Source organism: Anomaloglossus baeobatrachus, chromosome 2 (assembly GCF_048569485.1).
Source record: "Anomaloglossus baeobatrachus isolate aAnoBae1 chromosome 2, aAnoBae1.hap1, whole genome shotgun sequence".
Taxonomy (NCBI): domain Eukaryota; kingdom Metazoa; phylum Chordata; class Amphibia; order Anura; family Aromobatidae; genus Anomaloglossus; species Anomaloglossus baeobatrachus.
This window is the reverse complement of record NC_134354.1, coordinates 589,547,042-589,564,121: the sequence shown is the minus strand read 5'-3', so window position 1 is coordinate 589,564,121 and position 17,080 is coordinate 589,547,042. Positions and strand designations below refer to the sequence as shown.

The 17,080-nt window shown below is 43.6% G+C and overlaps 1 protein-coding gene across 1 annotated transcript; it reads right to left on the bottom strand.

Annotated features, from left to right (window-relative positions):
• Positions 1–10,449: 10,449 nt before the first annotated feature.
• FBXL3 (F-box and leucine rich repeat protein 3) lies at positions 10,450–16,440 on the bottom strand. The gene is made up of 3 exons (XM_075333849.1): positions 16,366–16,440; positions 15,657–15,828; positions 10,450–11,499 (listed from the first exon to the last, which is right to left on the bottom strand). The coding sequence occupies exons 1-3, from the start codon at positions 16,438–16,440 to the stop codon at positions 10,856–10,858; spliced, it is 891 nt and encodes a 296-aa protein (XP_075189964.1). The 3' UTR covers positions 10,450–10,855.
• Between the last annotated feature and the right edge of the window lie 640 nt (positions 16,441–17,080).

Below are 17,080 nucleotides of genomic sequence, written 5' to 3'. Positions count from 1 at the left end.
AGGCTCTGCGCAAAACTACCGAATTGGCGGACGCCATTGAGGTGCGACTGGTAGATTCTAGGACCGCATTGATAGCGTAAGACGCAAACGCCGACATCTGCGTGGTAAGGTGCGCCACTTGCGGCACTGCTGGATGCATGATAGCATCCACTTTTGCTAAGCCAGCTGAAATAGCCTGGAGTGCCCATACGGCTGCGAATGCCGGAGCAAACGACGCGCCGATAGCTTCATAGACAGATTTTAACCAAAGGTCCATCTGTCTGTCATTGGCATCTTTAAGTGAAGCGCCATCCTCCACTGCAACTATGGATCTAGCTGCAAGTTTGGAAATCGGGGGGTCTACCTTTGGACACTGTGTCCAGCGCTTGACCACCTCAGGGGGGAAAGGGAAACGCGTATCTTTAGATCGTTTAGAGAAACGCCTTTCTGGGTGAGCGTCGTGCTTCTGGATTGATTCTCTGAAGTCAGAGTGATCTAACAAAGCACTCAATTTACGCTTGGGATAAAGGAAACGAAACTTTTCCTGCTCCGCAGCCGCCTCTTCTGCTGAAGGGGCTGGGGGAGAAATATCCAACAGCCTATTGATGGCTGAGATAAGGTCGTTTACCATGGCATCCCCATCCGGGGTATCCAGGTTGAGAGGGGTTCCAGGAGTGGATTCCTGATCACTCTCATCAGACACATCACAGGGAGACTGATTGCGCTGAGACCCTGAGCAGTGTGAAGACGTCGAGGGTCTTTCCCAGCGAGCTCGCTTAGGGTGGCTGGGGCCATCATCTGAGTCATAATCCTCGGCCTGTGAAGCCGGGGACCCCCCTGTGGGCTGGATACATTCCAAGTAAGGGGGACCTGAGGACAGAGGCCTCGCCGTGCCCAGAGACTGAGCCCCATGCATAGATTGCAAGGTTTCAAGGATTTTTGCCATAGATACAGACATATTATCTGCAAAAACTGCAAAGTCCGTCCCTGTCACCGGGGCAGAACTTACAAGCGTCTCAGCCTGGGTCGCTACCTCTCCTGACTCCGGCTGGCGAAGCAGCACCGGGTCGGAGCATTGCACACAATGGTGGTCATCGGAGCCTGCTGGTAGATTAGCCCCACATGCAGCACACGCAGTATACACAGCCCTTTTTGCCTTGGCCGCCTTGCGTTTTGAGGATGACATGTTGCTGCTTCCACAGAGCGATCTGGGATATGCAGCCAGAAGCGACCTCACAGTGCAAGAAATACAATATCTATATATCTGTACACAGTACACCGATACACCGTGAGGCACTAGAGGGACCAGCACAGAAAAATCGCTTACCGCCCGCTTAAAAAAGCGGGTGTGGTCGCCAGATAGCCCCTAGTCCAGGTCTCCCAGAGCCTTGCGTCCTTCCTCCAGCCAGGCATGCATGTAATGGCTGCCGGCGTCTCGAGAGAGGAAGGGGGGCGGGCCCTGGGCGTTCCTGGCCAAGAGCGGGAAGCCTGCTTCCCTCTGTGCCAAGTGAGAGGGCTGGAGCATGTAAATCAGGCTCCAGCCCTCGTCGCTGCTAGCGAACAGCGTCTCTCCCCTACCCTGAATGACAGGGTGGGGGCGGGAACGAAACGGAGCTGCCGGCGTCCTAGGCCCAAAAAGCCGGGGACTAAATTTATAACCGCCGCCGCCGTAAAAGCGCGGACGGCGGATCCCCGGCGCACCACAAGTCACAGCAGCGCCGCCCGGTCCAGAGGGGGTCGGCGCTGCGTTCCCATACACAAACAATCCCCCAGTAATCTGTAGGGACACCAACTCCACGTTGCGGTCCCCGGCGCACTACAACACCCAGCCAGCCCGGAGTGTGTCTGTGCCTGCCGGGGACACAGAGTACCTGTATGATGCAGGGCCTGTCCCTGATCGTACTCCTGCTCCGTCTCCATCAGGTTCTAATGGGTCTGTGGATGGAGCCCGGCGTCAGAGCTGAGAGGCCGGCAGGATCCCACTTCCACAGAGCCCTACAAGGGGATGTGGAAGGAAAACAGCATGTCAGGCTCCAGCCCTGTACCAGCAATAGGTACCTCAACCTTACAACACCATCCAGGGGTGAGAAGGGAGCATGCTGGGGACACTATATGTGTCCTCTTTTCTTCCATCCGAAATAGTCAGCAGCTACTGCTGACTAAAATCTGTGGAGCTATGCATGGAATGTCTGACCTCCTTCGCACACAAAGCTAAAACTGGAGAACCCGTGATACCACGGGGGGGGTATAGCCAGAGGGGGAGGGGCCTTGCACTTTTAATGTAGTGCTTTGTGTGGCCTCCAGAGGGCAGTAGCTATACCCCAATCGTCTGGGTCTCCCAATAGAGCGCTGAAGAAAGTGTAGATTTGTTTCCTTCCAGCTTTAGGCTTATTAAATCTCTCTTAGGCATCCTTCACACATCCGTGTCTCCGGTACATGTGAGGTCCATTTTCACACGTACCGGAGACACGGGCATACGTAGACCTATTAAAATCAATGGGTCTACGCACACGTGCGTGTTTTCCCATGGACCATGTGGAGCATACTTGTGTCCATATGCTCTACACGTAGATATGTCAGTTTTTCTCCAGTAGCAAGGGTGTCACATGGACCGCATGGATGTGCTCCATGTAACACATACCGGAGAAAATCACGTTTCTGTGAAATGATTTTCTACAGTCATGTCTCCAGTGCTGCCTGCTCCCTCTGCCGCTGCTGTCACTTGCTTCCGACCCACAATCATTTTGCTCATCACATATTCACTGCATCAAGGACTGAAAGCAGCAGCAGCAGTGCCAGAGACATCAGCACCATGGACAGGTAAGTATAGAAATTCATGCCGTCATTGTGCTATGCGGATGTCACACGTATAGCACACTGACGGCACACACTGAACACACACACAGGGACACACATACCCACCTTTTACACGTCCGTGCAAAACGTGCATGATTTCCACGTGCAAGACTGGAGTGGTAACCACTGAGCCACCGTGCCGCCCCATATTGTACTGGAAAAGGGGGGAGAGGGGGTGAGATCCAAGTGCGGTGAAATTGCAAAGTGCAATTCCACAGTTTGGGTGCGTGGGTGTTATTTACCATATGGTAAAACTGGACTGATATGGTAATATGATTTCCCAGGTCAGTATGAGATTGTAGATACTAATCATATTTTTATTTTTCTCCAATTTTACCACACATGGAATTTTTTTTCCAGTACAATATGGGGCAAAATGAATAGTGTTATGGGGCAAAATGAATTGTGTCATTCACAAGTACAACTCATCCCGCAAGAAACAATCCCTCATATGACTATATTGACGGGAAAATGAAAAAACGTTATGGCTCTTGGAAGAAGAGGGAAAAAACTAATACGAAATACAAAGTTGCCAGGGGGTGAAGGGGTTAAATCTCGCTCCTAACAGCAGGATTTTAAGGGGTATTCTCATCTCCAAGATCCTACTGCAATACAGTCATATGGAAAAGTTTGGGCACCCCTATTAATGTTAACCTTTTTTCTTTCTAACAATTTGGGTTTTTGCAACCGCTATTTCAGTTTCATATATCTAATAACTGATGGGCTCAGTAATATTTCTGGATTGAAATGAGGTTTATTGTACTAACAGAAAATGTGCAATCCGCATTTAAACAAAATTTGACCGGTGCAAAAGTATGGGCACCCTTATCAATTTCTTGATTTGAACACTCCTAACTACTTTTTACTGACTTACTAAAGCACTAAATTGGTTTTGTAACCTCATTGAGCTTTGAACTTTATAGGCAGGTGTATCCTATCATGAGAAAAGGTATTTAAGGTGGCCACTTGCAAGTTGTTCTCCTATTTGAATTTCCTATGAAGAGTGGCATCATGGGCTCCTCAAAACAACTCTCAAATGATCTGAAAACAAAGATTATTCAACATAGTTCTTCAGAGGAAGGATACAAAAAGTTGTCTCAGAGATTGTATATTATCAAATACCTCCAATTAAAAATGTAGTATAGTTCTTCTGAATCACTATGTCACTTACCTCATGTTCAGGCAATTGCAGGACCTTGGGGATCCATGGTTCTGACCACTAGCAACTAACTGACTATATGCATGGCTGTAATAATGAATACCTGAAGTCCTGCAATGCCCTGAGGTAAGCGACAGTGAATCAGAAGAACTATGCTGCATTTCTAACTGGAGGTATTTGTTAATATTACATCTAATAAATATTTGGATAGGATCTTGGAGATGGGAATACCCCCTCACTCAAATCTGTCTGCTATAAACATTTGAATCTAACACGCTGCCGCTCCAAGCAGTTCGCCATTTATGTTGTATGCACACACTTGGTTCTTCAAACTGGACGTCATCCTCATCAGTATGTCTAGGTTTGTAAAATCCTGCGCATGCGTGGTTACAGATCACATGGAGCATGTGCTGTGTGATTTTTTTTCTCCTCCAGAACAGTCCAAACTATGTCCTAGTACAGTGCCTGCGTACTATACTCCCAATTTGTAAGCTATCATGACATCATTTGGGAAACGCGGTGGGAGGTGATGGGGTGCATAAACATGCATGCTCTATGCTCTCAGTAACCACGCGTGTGCAAGATTTTGAAAACCCTACTGATGAGGGAGGCAAGGCAAGTTTGACAAAGTATTGGAAGAAATGTGAGTGCATCTTAGCAATTCATTAGACTATGGAGGACTAGTAAGAAAGTGGCATATGGGCCATGTGCACACACAGCATTTTTGGTGAAATTTTGTCACAAAACTGCATGTCTAATCTTATGAGAGCAGAGTCAATTAGCATTCTGAAGTGCTGTGCACATGTTGCTTATTTTTTTCCTTGCAGAAAAACTCTGCAGCACGTCAATTTTTGATGCGTTTTTCAACCCTACCACCTATTGACTTAAAAGGGTGGTTCACCCATATTTTTTATTGTCCAGATTGATATTATATTGAGAAACAATGTTTCTCTCAAATACCGTGTGTTGGCAATAGTGCCTGTGAGAGGCGCTATTGCAGACCGCTGTTCCCGCTCCAGTGACGTCACCGTCAAAGTTCCGCACACGTCACATCCGTGCAGCCGGCTGTATTCTTTGCTGCAAGCAAGAGACGTGACGCGCTGTGCTGTGCCGGAGGAGGGAGAGGGAGCAGATGGGCTGTGACCCTGTGAAACACCGCCCACAGCCCAGTGAGTGAGGAAGAATGCCCCCGGCTGCAGGGATGTTACGTGTGCAGCACTTGACGGAGACGTCACTGGAGCGGGAACAGCAGTCTGCAATAGCGCCTCTCACTGGCACTATTGCCAACACAAGGTATTTGAGAGAAGCATTGTTTCTCAATATAATATCGAACTAGACAATAAAAAATATGGGTGAACCACCCCTTTAATTCTGAAAAACATGGCAAAAATAGCACCAAAAAACTCGTTTTTGGTGCGTTTTCTGCCTAAAGATGCAGAAAATTACTGCAGCAAATACTCATCATGTGCACATACCTGTAAGGAGGACACTACTTAGATCTGTGGTGCGCTAGTTTCACAAGCTTATACCGGACAAAAGTGTTCGAGTGCAATAATAAAAAGAGCTCTACTTGACAGATTCCCCTTAAGTGATGAGATAAATATGATGACTAGCACTGGCTGAGGCAATTTAAAGGTAAGGTATCGCGTTTTTTTATATTTTTGTATTAAAAATAGTGATTATGAAATCAAGTATTTTTAATACAAAATGAAAATCACAGCTTATTTAGTTTTTATTTAATTCTTATTTTACTGGAGGCACTGGGGGCCATGCTGGATTTGCTGTGTGTGTAATGACAGTTACTCATTCCTTTATGGCTGCCCCTGTGCATAGAGAACAGTAGTCGGGATCCGACCCCATTCACTAACGTTACAGTGGGCATCTGCTGTGACCTGGACGCGCCCCCTGGGCTGTCCAGATCACAGCAAAGGGAGGAGATCAGCACAATCATTGTGGAGCTCACAGCGTATGCGGTTTGCTCCCAGGGCTGTGGAGTCGGTAAACCAAACCTTCGACTCCGACTCCTACATATATTGCTTATAGTTAGGTGAAAAATTTATTGTAGTACATGAACATGTGTATGTGAACATCAGACATTTAATCATTTTTCTGATGCAATAATCAAGATATTTGGATAGAAAATAAAATACATTTATTGGAGTACAACTTTAGAACACACTGTAATAAATTGTAAATATGTAATACACTATGTAATATACAGTAGATTACATATATCTTGTATATGTATATATATATATATATATATATATTTGTATTACATATTTACAATTTATTAGTTTGTGTTCTAAAGTTGTACTCCAATAAATATATTTTGTTCTATCTAATATCTTGATTATTGTATCATAAAAATAATTAAATGTCTGATGTTCACATTGCACTACAATACATTTTTCACTTAAATATAAGCATTATACTAATTATTATTTAGTAAAATATTCAGCACATTCTGCATTGCACCACTGTCCCCAATTTATTATATATTATAGGAGTCGGCGCATTTTATACAGACTCCACCAAAATGAGCTCCGACTCTGACTCCACAGCCCTGCTTGCTCCACTATACCCCTGTCAACTGCCGTGATATGTGAGTACGGGCCGCCTACCCTACCCTCCCGCCGTTACCATCTCCTATGACACCCCATCCCTCCGCTCTACCCAGCCCCCGCTACTGCTACCGCCGCCCCTCCCCCCCGCTGTTACCGTCTCCGATGACACTCCCTCCCTCCCTCCGCTCTCCCCAGCCATCGTGTGTGTGTGTGTGCCACTGCATGCGAGTACCGCCGCTGCTACCGCTGATACTGTCTGCACGGCTGTGAATCTAATCCTATCCTGTGTGCTACTGTCTGCACATCTAATCCTATCCTGTGTGATACTGTCTGCACGGCTGTGTATCTAATCCTATCCTGTGTGATACTGTCTGCACGGCTGTGTATCTAATACTATCCTGTGTGATACTGTCTGCACAGCTGTGTATCTAATCCTATCCTGTGTGATACTGTCTGCTGAGCTGTGTATCTAATCCTGTCCTGGGTGATACTGTCTGCACGGCTGTGCATCTAATCCTATCCTGTGATACTGTCTGCTGAGCCGTGTATCTAATCCTACCGTGTGATACTGTCTGCTGAGTCGTGTATGATACTGTCTGCTGAGCTGTGTATCTAATCCTATCATGTGTGATACTCCTGCTGTCCTTGGTGACACTTTAGACATTTCTGGTCACCAACAAAATGGCTCTGCACTGTGTACCTACGTGTCATTCTCTGTTATGTGTTGTAAACACTCAAATTAGGAGGGGGGAGACGTGCCATCACACACAGGAGAGCAGACTCCACCCACTTTACTGCAGCTGTAATCGGAGCTTTTTATACAGTGGGATTTCTGTAGGATTTCAGAAGCTGCTCCCCCTAGTGTTTAACAGTGGGAAACAGTGGACAATATCAAGCTTTTTAATTTTTTTTTTTTATATTTTGCTCAATTAAAAAAAAATAATATTTAAACAAAACGTTAAAATATTACTACTTTACATTTTATCAGTTACTGAAATTTTTTTTTTCTGACGATACATTCCCTTTAAACAGGCAGATTTACACAGGCCGATTTCGGTCCTAAGAGGGTAAATTTGATCAGCTCTTGTTTACATTGACTTTAAACACTGTAGGGTGACAGATCGGTAATATGAGTAAGAACTGTTCTGTCCCCATATAACATGCATATTGCCAGCAGCACATCCCCTGTATACATGGGAAGATATATTGCTGATAACAATGGTTCATAGGCCTCCAGAAACTATATAGTCAGACAAAACACACATTTTACTTGTGCTTCAGCTGATCGGTGACAAGTATACATGAGACAAACATGAAGAATAAGCATGATTACGAAAACTCATTTATGCAAATACTGTTGCCTTAAAGGGATTCGGTCAGCAGGTTTTTGCTATGTAAGCTGAAGCAGGCATGCTGCAAGGGTTAACAGAAAATTCAGGGCTGCCTGTCTTGTCATTTTGATCTGTTGTTTAATTGCTATGTTTGTCTAAGCAGCAGGACCCTTATCAATGCTCAGAATAGAAAGTCAAACCCCCTCCTCTAACAACTCACTGTCAATGTACAGTCTCTACTGAAAGCCTGGTGTGGGCATGACAGCTCTCTCAGCTCTGCTACATCGCATAATCTAAAAAAGTCAGATTGTGTCAGAACGGCTGCAAGCAGTAATCTAAGTGATACATCGTTGGATTCAGGTTCTCCTTGCCTACATCATGCTGCTCTCAGACAAGGTGGTACACATCTGCTGACAGATTCCCTTTAAAAGGGAATCTGTCACCAGTATTTTGCCACCTAATCTGAGTGCAGCATACTACAGAGATGATTTCAGGGATGTGTCACATACTAGGCTGCTTACTATAGTTTTGATAAAAAAACACTGTTTTAATCAGCATATCACTACAGAACTAGTAAACCAGCAGCCAGGTAGCCTTTCATAATTTAGAGCTCTGTATAACCCAGCCCACTACTGATTGGCAGCTTTGTGCTCATGTACAGTGTACACAGAAAGCAGGGTTTTACAGAGCTCAGCATTCAGAGAAAACAGCTAGATATGCATCAGAAAGAAAAAAAAAAATAGTACTTTTAATCAAAATTACAGCAAGCAGCCCAGTAAGAGATACATCATTGGAATCAGGGTCTTTGCCTCTACAGTATGCTGTTATCATATGGGGTGACAAAAACCTGTTCACAGATTGCCTTTAAAAACGGTGTTCACACCAAGATTAAGAAAAGAGCTAGATTAACCCCTTCACGACCATGGACGGATATATCCGTCATGGAGCGTGTCCTGTTAAGCCCTGCCCCCTGCCGGCGGCGGCGGTTGGCACACATATCAGCGGTTTTCAACAGCTATGTGTGCCTGCTAGCCGCGGGTGGAATCGTTTCCACCCGCGGCCATTAACCCCTTAAATCTTGCTGCCAAAGTCTGGCAGCAAGATCTATATGTGCGCGGCCATGTGTTTTACTTACCGCCGCCCCCACCGCAAGTCACGTGAGTGATCACGTGACTATCGGTGTTTGCCATCGTAGCACAGGGTCATGTGATGACGCCTGTAGCTATGACGTTTCACTTTAGTTTTCCACGGAAGCAGAGGGAAACAGAAACTGACTGTATCTGCTGTTTACAGCTGTATAGCTGTGATCAGCAGATAGATAACAGCGATCGGATTGCTGATCGCTATAGCCCCCTAGGGGGACTAGTAAAATAAAAGTAAAAAAAAAAAGTTTTAAAAAAATAATAACAAAAAAAAAAAAACACACACCTAAAAAGTTCAAATCACCCCCCTTTCCACCCATTGAAAATTAAAGGGTTAAAAAATAAATAAATATACACATATTTGGTATCGCCGCGTTCAGAAATGCCCGATCTATCAAAATATAAAATCAATTAATCTGATTGGTAAACGGCGTAGTGGTAAAAAAATTCCAAACGCCAAAATTACATTTTTTGGTCGCCGCAAGTTTTACGCAAAATGCAATAACAGGCGATCAAAACGTAGCATCTGCGCAAAAATGGTACCATTAGAAACGTCAGCTCGAGACGCAAAAAATAAGCTGTCACTGAGCCATAGAACCAAAAAAATAAGAACGCTACATGTTTCGGAAAATGGCGCAAAACGTGCGCCACTTTTATTAGACAAACTTGTGAATTTTTTTTAACCCCTTAGATATGAGTAAACCTATACATGTTTGGTGTCTTCAAACTCGCACCGACCTCAGGCATCATACCCACACATCAGTTTTACCATATAGTGAACACTGTGAATAAAACATCCCAAAAACTATTGTGCCAAACTTTTTTTTTGCAGTTTTCCAGTACACCATATGGTAAAACTTATGGTTTCATTTAAAAGTACAACTTGTCCCGCAAAAAACAAGCCCTCATATGGCAAGATTGACGGAAAAATAAAAAAGTTACAGCTCTCGGAAGAAGGGGAGCAAAAAAATCCCCGCAAAAACGGAAAGTGCCCCGGGGCTGAAGGGGTTAAAAACTGTGTTCACACCAAGATTAAGAAAAGAGCTAGATTAAAGAAAAAAAAAAAGAAAAAAAAAAGTGTCCTTTAAAATAAAAAAAATGCTTGCCCAGATTTTCTCCCTCTTTAGGATATACACAACATTGCTCTCAGGCAGACTGTTTCTGGAGTCAGCCTGAAAAACTGCTACAAAAGAAAAAAAAATTAACATAATGCACAACAATGTAACCCAAAACTAAGCAATAGAAAACCACTGATGGCTCAAAAAGGGACTAAAATCTAAAACAAAATGAACCACATACACATTTCCATTGTAAATGGATGTTTTGAAGTCCTAGATTGAATAAAAAAAAGATCTGTCAGAATAAACACTCATACATGCATCCATTTTCATCATGTAATAAATAAAAGATGGAAGTGGCAAGCAAGCAGGGTCTTTTTATTGAGTACATAAAAATAAAAACCTTGCCGGTGGGAAAATGCACCCCAAAATCAGATGCCAGCAAATATAAAATGTATACATTAGCAATCTTTACACTGAAAATGATAAGATGATTACGTGTGTGACGGAGCAGATCATCGCCAGCTCAGCTTCCACCCAATCTAGCGGAATCTCCTGTAGAAGAATGTACATAGAACCAAATGCAGCCATGGTCTCTAGTTATTCCAAACTATGCGACCTTAATAAATTAGCTCCTGCACAAGTATTAAATAAAGCAAAAAAAAGAAGGAAAACTGCAGATTAGTTTATTAGCTTGTCATGCAGATGTACTAAAGATTTAAGGTGCTCTTCCATGTAACCACTGGTAGACCAGCTTCAGATCCTACCAAGTGGGCATCATATCTGGAAACCAGACTCTGCCAAGGTGCTTTGAAACTTCCCAATGGATTTGCTCCACATCATACTTCTGATCAGGGATTAAGACTTCCTCCATTATAGAGAGCTGGGACAAGCGACCACCACACATCTTTACAAACTCTACAAATGCAGAGCAGGAGACTTCACACTCCCCAAGTCCGATGGCTGTCAGGCTCTTGCATCGCTCCGCAATGCGAATCAGTTCTTCATCGAGAGGTCGAAGTCCATTAGCACAAACAACCAACTCCACAAGACGAGGACATGTCATGCCAACACGACCAAGTACGTCCTTGCTCACAGATCTCCCGAAGTACAGGTGTGTCGCCGGTGTTTCATAGCGGAAAAAAGGATCAAACTCTTCATCATAAAGGAAAAAGTACATGACTAGGTTCACCTTAGGGGAATGCTTGATTAAAGCATCCCAGCTGCTTTTCTGAATGGTGTGAAAGTGTGTTTGTCCTGGGTTCTCGCTGACTACATCAATACGGAGGTGTTCCAGTCGCACATGTTTTTCAGAAGACAATGCAAGGAGCAGCTCATCACTTAGTACATAGTAGTTCAGAGCCAATTCCCGCAGACCATGGCACTGATCTGCTACACACAAAATTCCTGGGGAAAAAAGAAAATACAAATTAAGGTTTGTATATAAGGCTTTGTTTACATTTTAGAAAATTTCCTGGGCTTAAACTTCAGATAAAAGCCTCCAAGGTTTGGAACTGGAATTCAACAAGTGAGGTACCAAAACCGCACCATGTGAGGACATCTACTGTATAAACTCGAGTATAAGCAAAGTTTTTTGGCCCATTTTTTTTTATGCTGAAAACGCCCCCTCAGACTTATACTCGAGTGAGGTTCCCACATAACATTCTCACCTGTTCACCGTTCCTGCGCTGTCCTCTTACCTGCTTCTTGCACACCTCACACAGACCTCTCCATGATAGTGTCCGTTGCACGGGGCTGCTGTCTGCCATAATCACTTTACTTCAGTTGAGTGCTTTGCGGCTCTGCAAAGACAGCAGCAGCAGCCCCGTGCACGATCTTGGAGGGGTCTATGTGCCTGTGGTCGGCAAGAAGCGCCCCTCGATGATTGCAGTCAGTGTCGGTGCTGCTGTTATCACTTTACTGCAGTTTAATGCTTTGCTGCGCCGCCGCAATGCATTCAACTGAAGTAAAGCGATGACAGCTGCGGCCACCCCGTGCACCCGTCGTAATCATGGAGAGGTGTATGTGCGGTCTGCAAGAAGCAGGTAAGAGGACACCACAGGAATGGAGGACAGGTGAGAATAGTGTATATGTGTATACACACATATACATACATATACATCTACATGCACACACACACATACATACATATACACACACACGGCATAATAGAGGACAAGGGGACTAAAATGAGGACATTACTACAGGATGAGGGCACAAGAACGGGCAAATTATTACAGGATGGGGGCACAAGAATGGGCAAATTATTACAGGATGAGGCATATTACATTTTATTGGCAGCTATTTTTATTTTTGAAATTTACCATTAACCTGCTGCTTTTCCCACCCTAGGCTTACAGTTAGGTCCAGAAATATTTGGACAGTGACACAAGTTTTGTTATTTTAGCTGTTTACAAAAACATGTTCAGAAATACAATTATATATAAAATATGGGCTGAAAGTGCACACTCCCAGCTGCAATATGAGAGTTTTCACATCCAAATCGGAGAAAGGGTTTAGGAATCATAGCTCTGTAATGCATAGCCTCCTCTTTTTCAAGGGACCAAAAGTAATTGGACAAGGGACTCTAAGGGCTGCAATTAACTCTGAAGACGTCTCCCTCGTTAACCTGTAATCAATGAAGTAGTTAAAAGGTCTGGGGTTGATTACAGGTGTGTGGTTTTGCATTTGGAAGCTGTTGCTGTGACCAGACAACATGCGGTCTAAGGAACTCTCAATTGAGGTGAAGCAGAACATCCTGAGGCTGAAAAAAAAAGAAAAAATCCATCAGAGAGATAGCAGACATGCTTGGAGTAGCAAAATCAACAGTCGGGTACATTCTGAGAAAAAAGGAATTGACTGGTGAGTTTGGGAACTCAAAAAGGCCTGGGCGTCCACGGATGACAACAGTGGTGGATGATCGCCGCACACTTTCTTTGGTGAAGAAGAACCCGTTCACAACATCAACTGAAGTCCAGAACACTCTCAGTGAAGTAGGTGTATCTGTCTCTAAGTCAACAGTAAAGAGAAGACTCCATGAAAGTAAATACAAAGGGTTCACATCTAGATGCAAACCATTCATCAATTCCAAAAATAGACAGGCCAGAGTTAAATTTGCTGAAAAACACCTCATGAAGCCAGCTCAGTTCTGGAAAAGTATTCTATGGACAGATGAGACAAAGATCAACCTGTACCAGAATGATGGGAAGAAAAAAGTTTGGAGAAGAAAGGGAACGGCACATGATCCAAGGCACACCACATCCTCTGTAAAACATGGTGGAGGCAACGTGATGGCATGGGCATGCATGGCTTTCAATGGCACTGGGTCACTTGTGTTTATTGATGACATAACAGCAGACAAGAGTAGCCGGATGAATTCTGAAGTGTACCGGGATATACTTTCAGCCCAGATTCAGCCAAATGCCGCAAAGTTGATCGGACGGCGCTTCATAATACAGATGGACAATGACCCCAAGCATACATCCAAAGCTACCCAGGAGTTCACGAGTGCAAAAACGTGGAACATTCTGCAATGGCCAAGTCAATCACCAGATCTTAACCCAATTGAGCATGCATTTCACTTGCTCAAATCCAGACTTAAGACGGAAAGACCCACAAACAAGCAAGACCTGAAGGCTGCAGCTGTAAAGGCCTGGCAAAGCATTAAGAAGGAGGAAACCCAGCGTTTGGTGATGTCCATGGGTTCCAGACTTAAGGCAGTGATTGCCTCCAAAGGATTCGCAACAAAATATTGAAAATAAAAATATTTTGTTTGGGTTTGGTTTATTTGTCCAATTACTTTTGACCTCCTAAAATGTGGAGTGTTTGTAAAAAAAATGTGTACAATTCCTACAATTTCTATCAGATATTTTTGTTCAAACCTTCAAATTAAACGTTACAATCTGCACTTGAATTCTGTTGTAGAGGTTTCATTTCAAATCCAATGTGGTGGCATGCAGAGCCCAACTCGCGAAAATTGTGTCACTGTCCAAATATTTCTGGACCTAACTGTATACTTGGGTCAATACGTTTTCCCAGTTTACTGTGGTAACATTAGGGGTATCGGTTTATACTCGGGTCGGCTTATACTCGAGTATATACAGTAAGTATAGTTAGAGTGTATTCACTTACTATAAAAACAGTACACAATAAATGTGTATATTTAATTGCTTAATTGCTTCTGATAAACTACCCAAAAAGCTGTGATCTGTAGACAAAGACTTGCTTGGCCCTTTCAGAGAGGTCTAGTTAATCATAAGCAATGCACATTGTGACTGGTAGGAAAAATGGGGGTATACGTCATTCATCCATGGAAACCAAGAAGGCCCATTATCAAGAGTTAAATATGAAAATCATTATCTGATAGGAGTGAAAAATGTCTGTAAATCAAACTGCTTAGCTCTGAACAAACGAGCTTCACATGATTAGACTACATATTCCCGCACCATTGTACAGTGACCCAGAGTTTCATTAATCCACATACACATCACTTTTAAAAACTGATCCGTTCTCCGGTCTTTAGTCACATGTCTTAAGCCTGCTTTACACGTTACGATTAAGCATACGATATCGTATGCGATCGGAACTGCCCCCATCGTATGTGCGGCACGTTCAATTTGTTGAACGTGTTGCACAAACGATTATTTCCCGTCACACGTACTTACCCTTCCATACGACCTCGATGTGGGCAGCGAACGTCCACTTTATGGAGTGGGAGGGACGTTCGGCGTCACATCGACGTCATGCGGCAGCCGGCCAAAAGAAGCGGAGGGGCGGAGATGAGTGGGACGTAAACATCCCGCCCACCTCCTTCCATCCGCATTGCCGGCGGGTGCCGCGGGATGCAGGTAAGATCTGTTCATCATTCCTGGGGTGTCACACTGCGATGTGTGCTATCTCGGGAACATTGAACAACCTCACGTTCAATATTTAGCAATTGAACGACGTGCATGCGATGAACGTTTTAACGTTCAATTGCACGTAGCTGTCACGCTACAATATAACTGACGATGACGGATGTGCGTCACTTACAACGTGACCCCGCCGACACATCGTAAGATATATTGTAGCGTGTAAAGCCCACTTTATTCTCATCCGTTTTGTGGATCAGACTTGGCCAATAAAATTTACGGGGATCCGTGAGACATGGATGAAAAATAGAAAATATACTTTATGCCTCAATATTCAAACCATGGGTTATCTGTTTTTCACAAATCGATGATTCAATGGATAAAAGTTCATAGTCTGCCCACTTCATGTTTTAAATTCGGCTGGAAAAAGAAAAAAAAAGGATGCAACATGGATGTCACGTGAGAAAAATGCTGTTTTAAACGCATGTAAGAATATAGCCTTACTGTGATGATGGAAGGATTCAAAATATTATTTTTTTTTTAGCTGTAGCTATACAAATTCCCATTGACTTTACAGACCAGACAAAGGAAGAATTATAGTATTGCATTTATATAGATTAATATTTTGGTTAAATATCTACATTCAGTGAAAATGCTGGAAATACAAGTTAAGATCTGCTAAGTTTTCTTTACCCAATGTCTAGAATGTGTTACCTGCAGGAGAGACGTGGGGACAACTGCTCATTTTCAGAAGCTTCAGTGTGTCACTGTTGTTGGCCACCAGCACTTTCAGAGATGGATCATCAACCGGAGTGTCATCAATTTTAAGTGAGGAGAGGGACTTCGAGTTGACAAACACAACAGTAAGTGCAGATATGAAGTGCGACTACAAAAGAAAAGGGAAATGCATTATTTCTGCTCAGTGAAGTCACTTCTAGACACAGCTATTACTCCTAGACCTCTTTCAAATTGTCTCTCCAGTAAAGGAGACAAACTCTAGCACAGCGCCACCTATTGGAAGTAGCGATCCTAAAAGTCACAAGTGGATTTTTAACAATCCTTTGCAATATGACTCAGGATATATAAGCCAGATCAGAATCCCAATTTGCAGACACGGTGTTTCGGGGTGCTTGCCCCTCGTCAGTGCAAAGTATGGGGGTGTCTGATCTGGCTCATGAGAAAGCTATGTGGGGACCACGGGGGAACACTATTCTCCTTAAGGAGACTTTGCAAGCCAGTCTGGCTGCCAAGTAAGGGGACTTATAGCTGCCACGCCCCTCTAAGAAATACAGACATTCCTGTTCTCACTGCTGCATCAGATCTTCATCAGTTTAGATAGCGTGTCCATTTTTACAGTTCGTGATCTTCTTATATGCCAAACCCAAAATTGCAGCCTACCCTTTACAGTGTTAAAAGACAGTACATGGATGTTATCCGTATTCTGTCCGTGATTTTCATGGACCCAGAGACTTGTATTTGTGATTTTAACTTTTTTCATGGATCGAAAATGGATGTGCGTCCGTGATTTTCATTCTGGACACACTGATGTGTGAACAGCCTGATAAAACATGATCCCACTATAATAATAATAATAATAATAATAATAATAATAATAATAATCTTTATTTCTATAGCGCCAACATATTCCGCAGCGCTTTACAATTCAGGAGGCTCATATACATATACATATCATATACATAAACATATACAAACAAGTAACAATTCTAGAAGATACAATATTTAAAGGGAAAAATGGCAACCCTGCTTGTGAGAGCTTACAATCTACAATGAGATGGGGGGAGGGGAAAGGTACAAGTGCTTATTTACAATGACAATCCAGCCATCTCATGGGGGATAGATAATGGCTTCCTGGACCAGTTGGCCAGAGCCTTGAGATGCATTTGGGTGCCATGGAGTTTGACGTGGGGTTATGTTCTGAGAAGTTGTAGAGGGATTAGGTGAAATTAGTTTGGCTTGGGAGTGTGATAGGCCGCCCTAAAAAGATGCGTTTTTAGGGTGCGTCTGAAGCTGAGTAAGTTGTGATTTGTCCTAACTTCTTTGGGTAGAGTGTTCCAGAGGTTTGGTGCAGCTCGGAAGAAGTCTTGGATTCGGGAGTGGGAGGTTCGAATTAGTGTGGA

Bases quoted from the DNA above. Each gene is read 5' to 3' on its own strand.
- FBXL3 (XM_075333849.1), bottom strand. From the start codon at position 16,440: ATGAAAAAAGTTAAAATCACAAATACAAGTCTCTGGGTCCATGAAAAT. The intron at 15,829-16,365 runs GTACTGTCTTTT...TTTCTTTTGTAG, and splicing joins AGAATACGGATAACATCCAT to TCGCACTTCATATCTGCACT. The intron at 11,500-15,656 runs GTAACACATTCT...TTTTTTCCCCAG, and splicing joins TCCCCACGTCTCTCCTGCAG to GAATTTTGTGTGTAGCAGAT.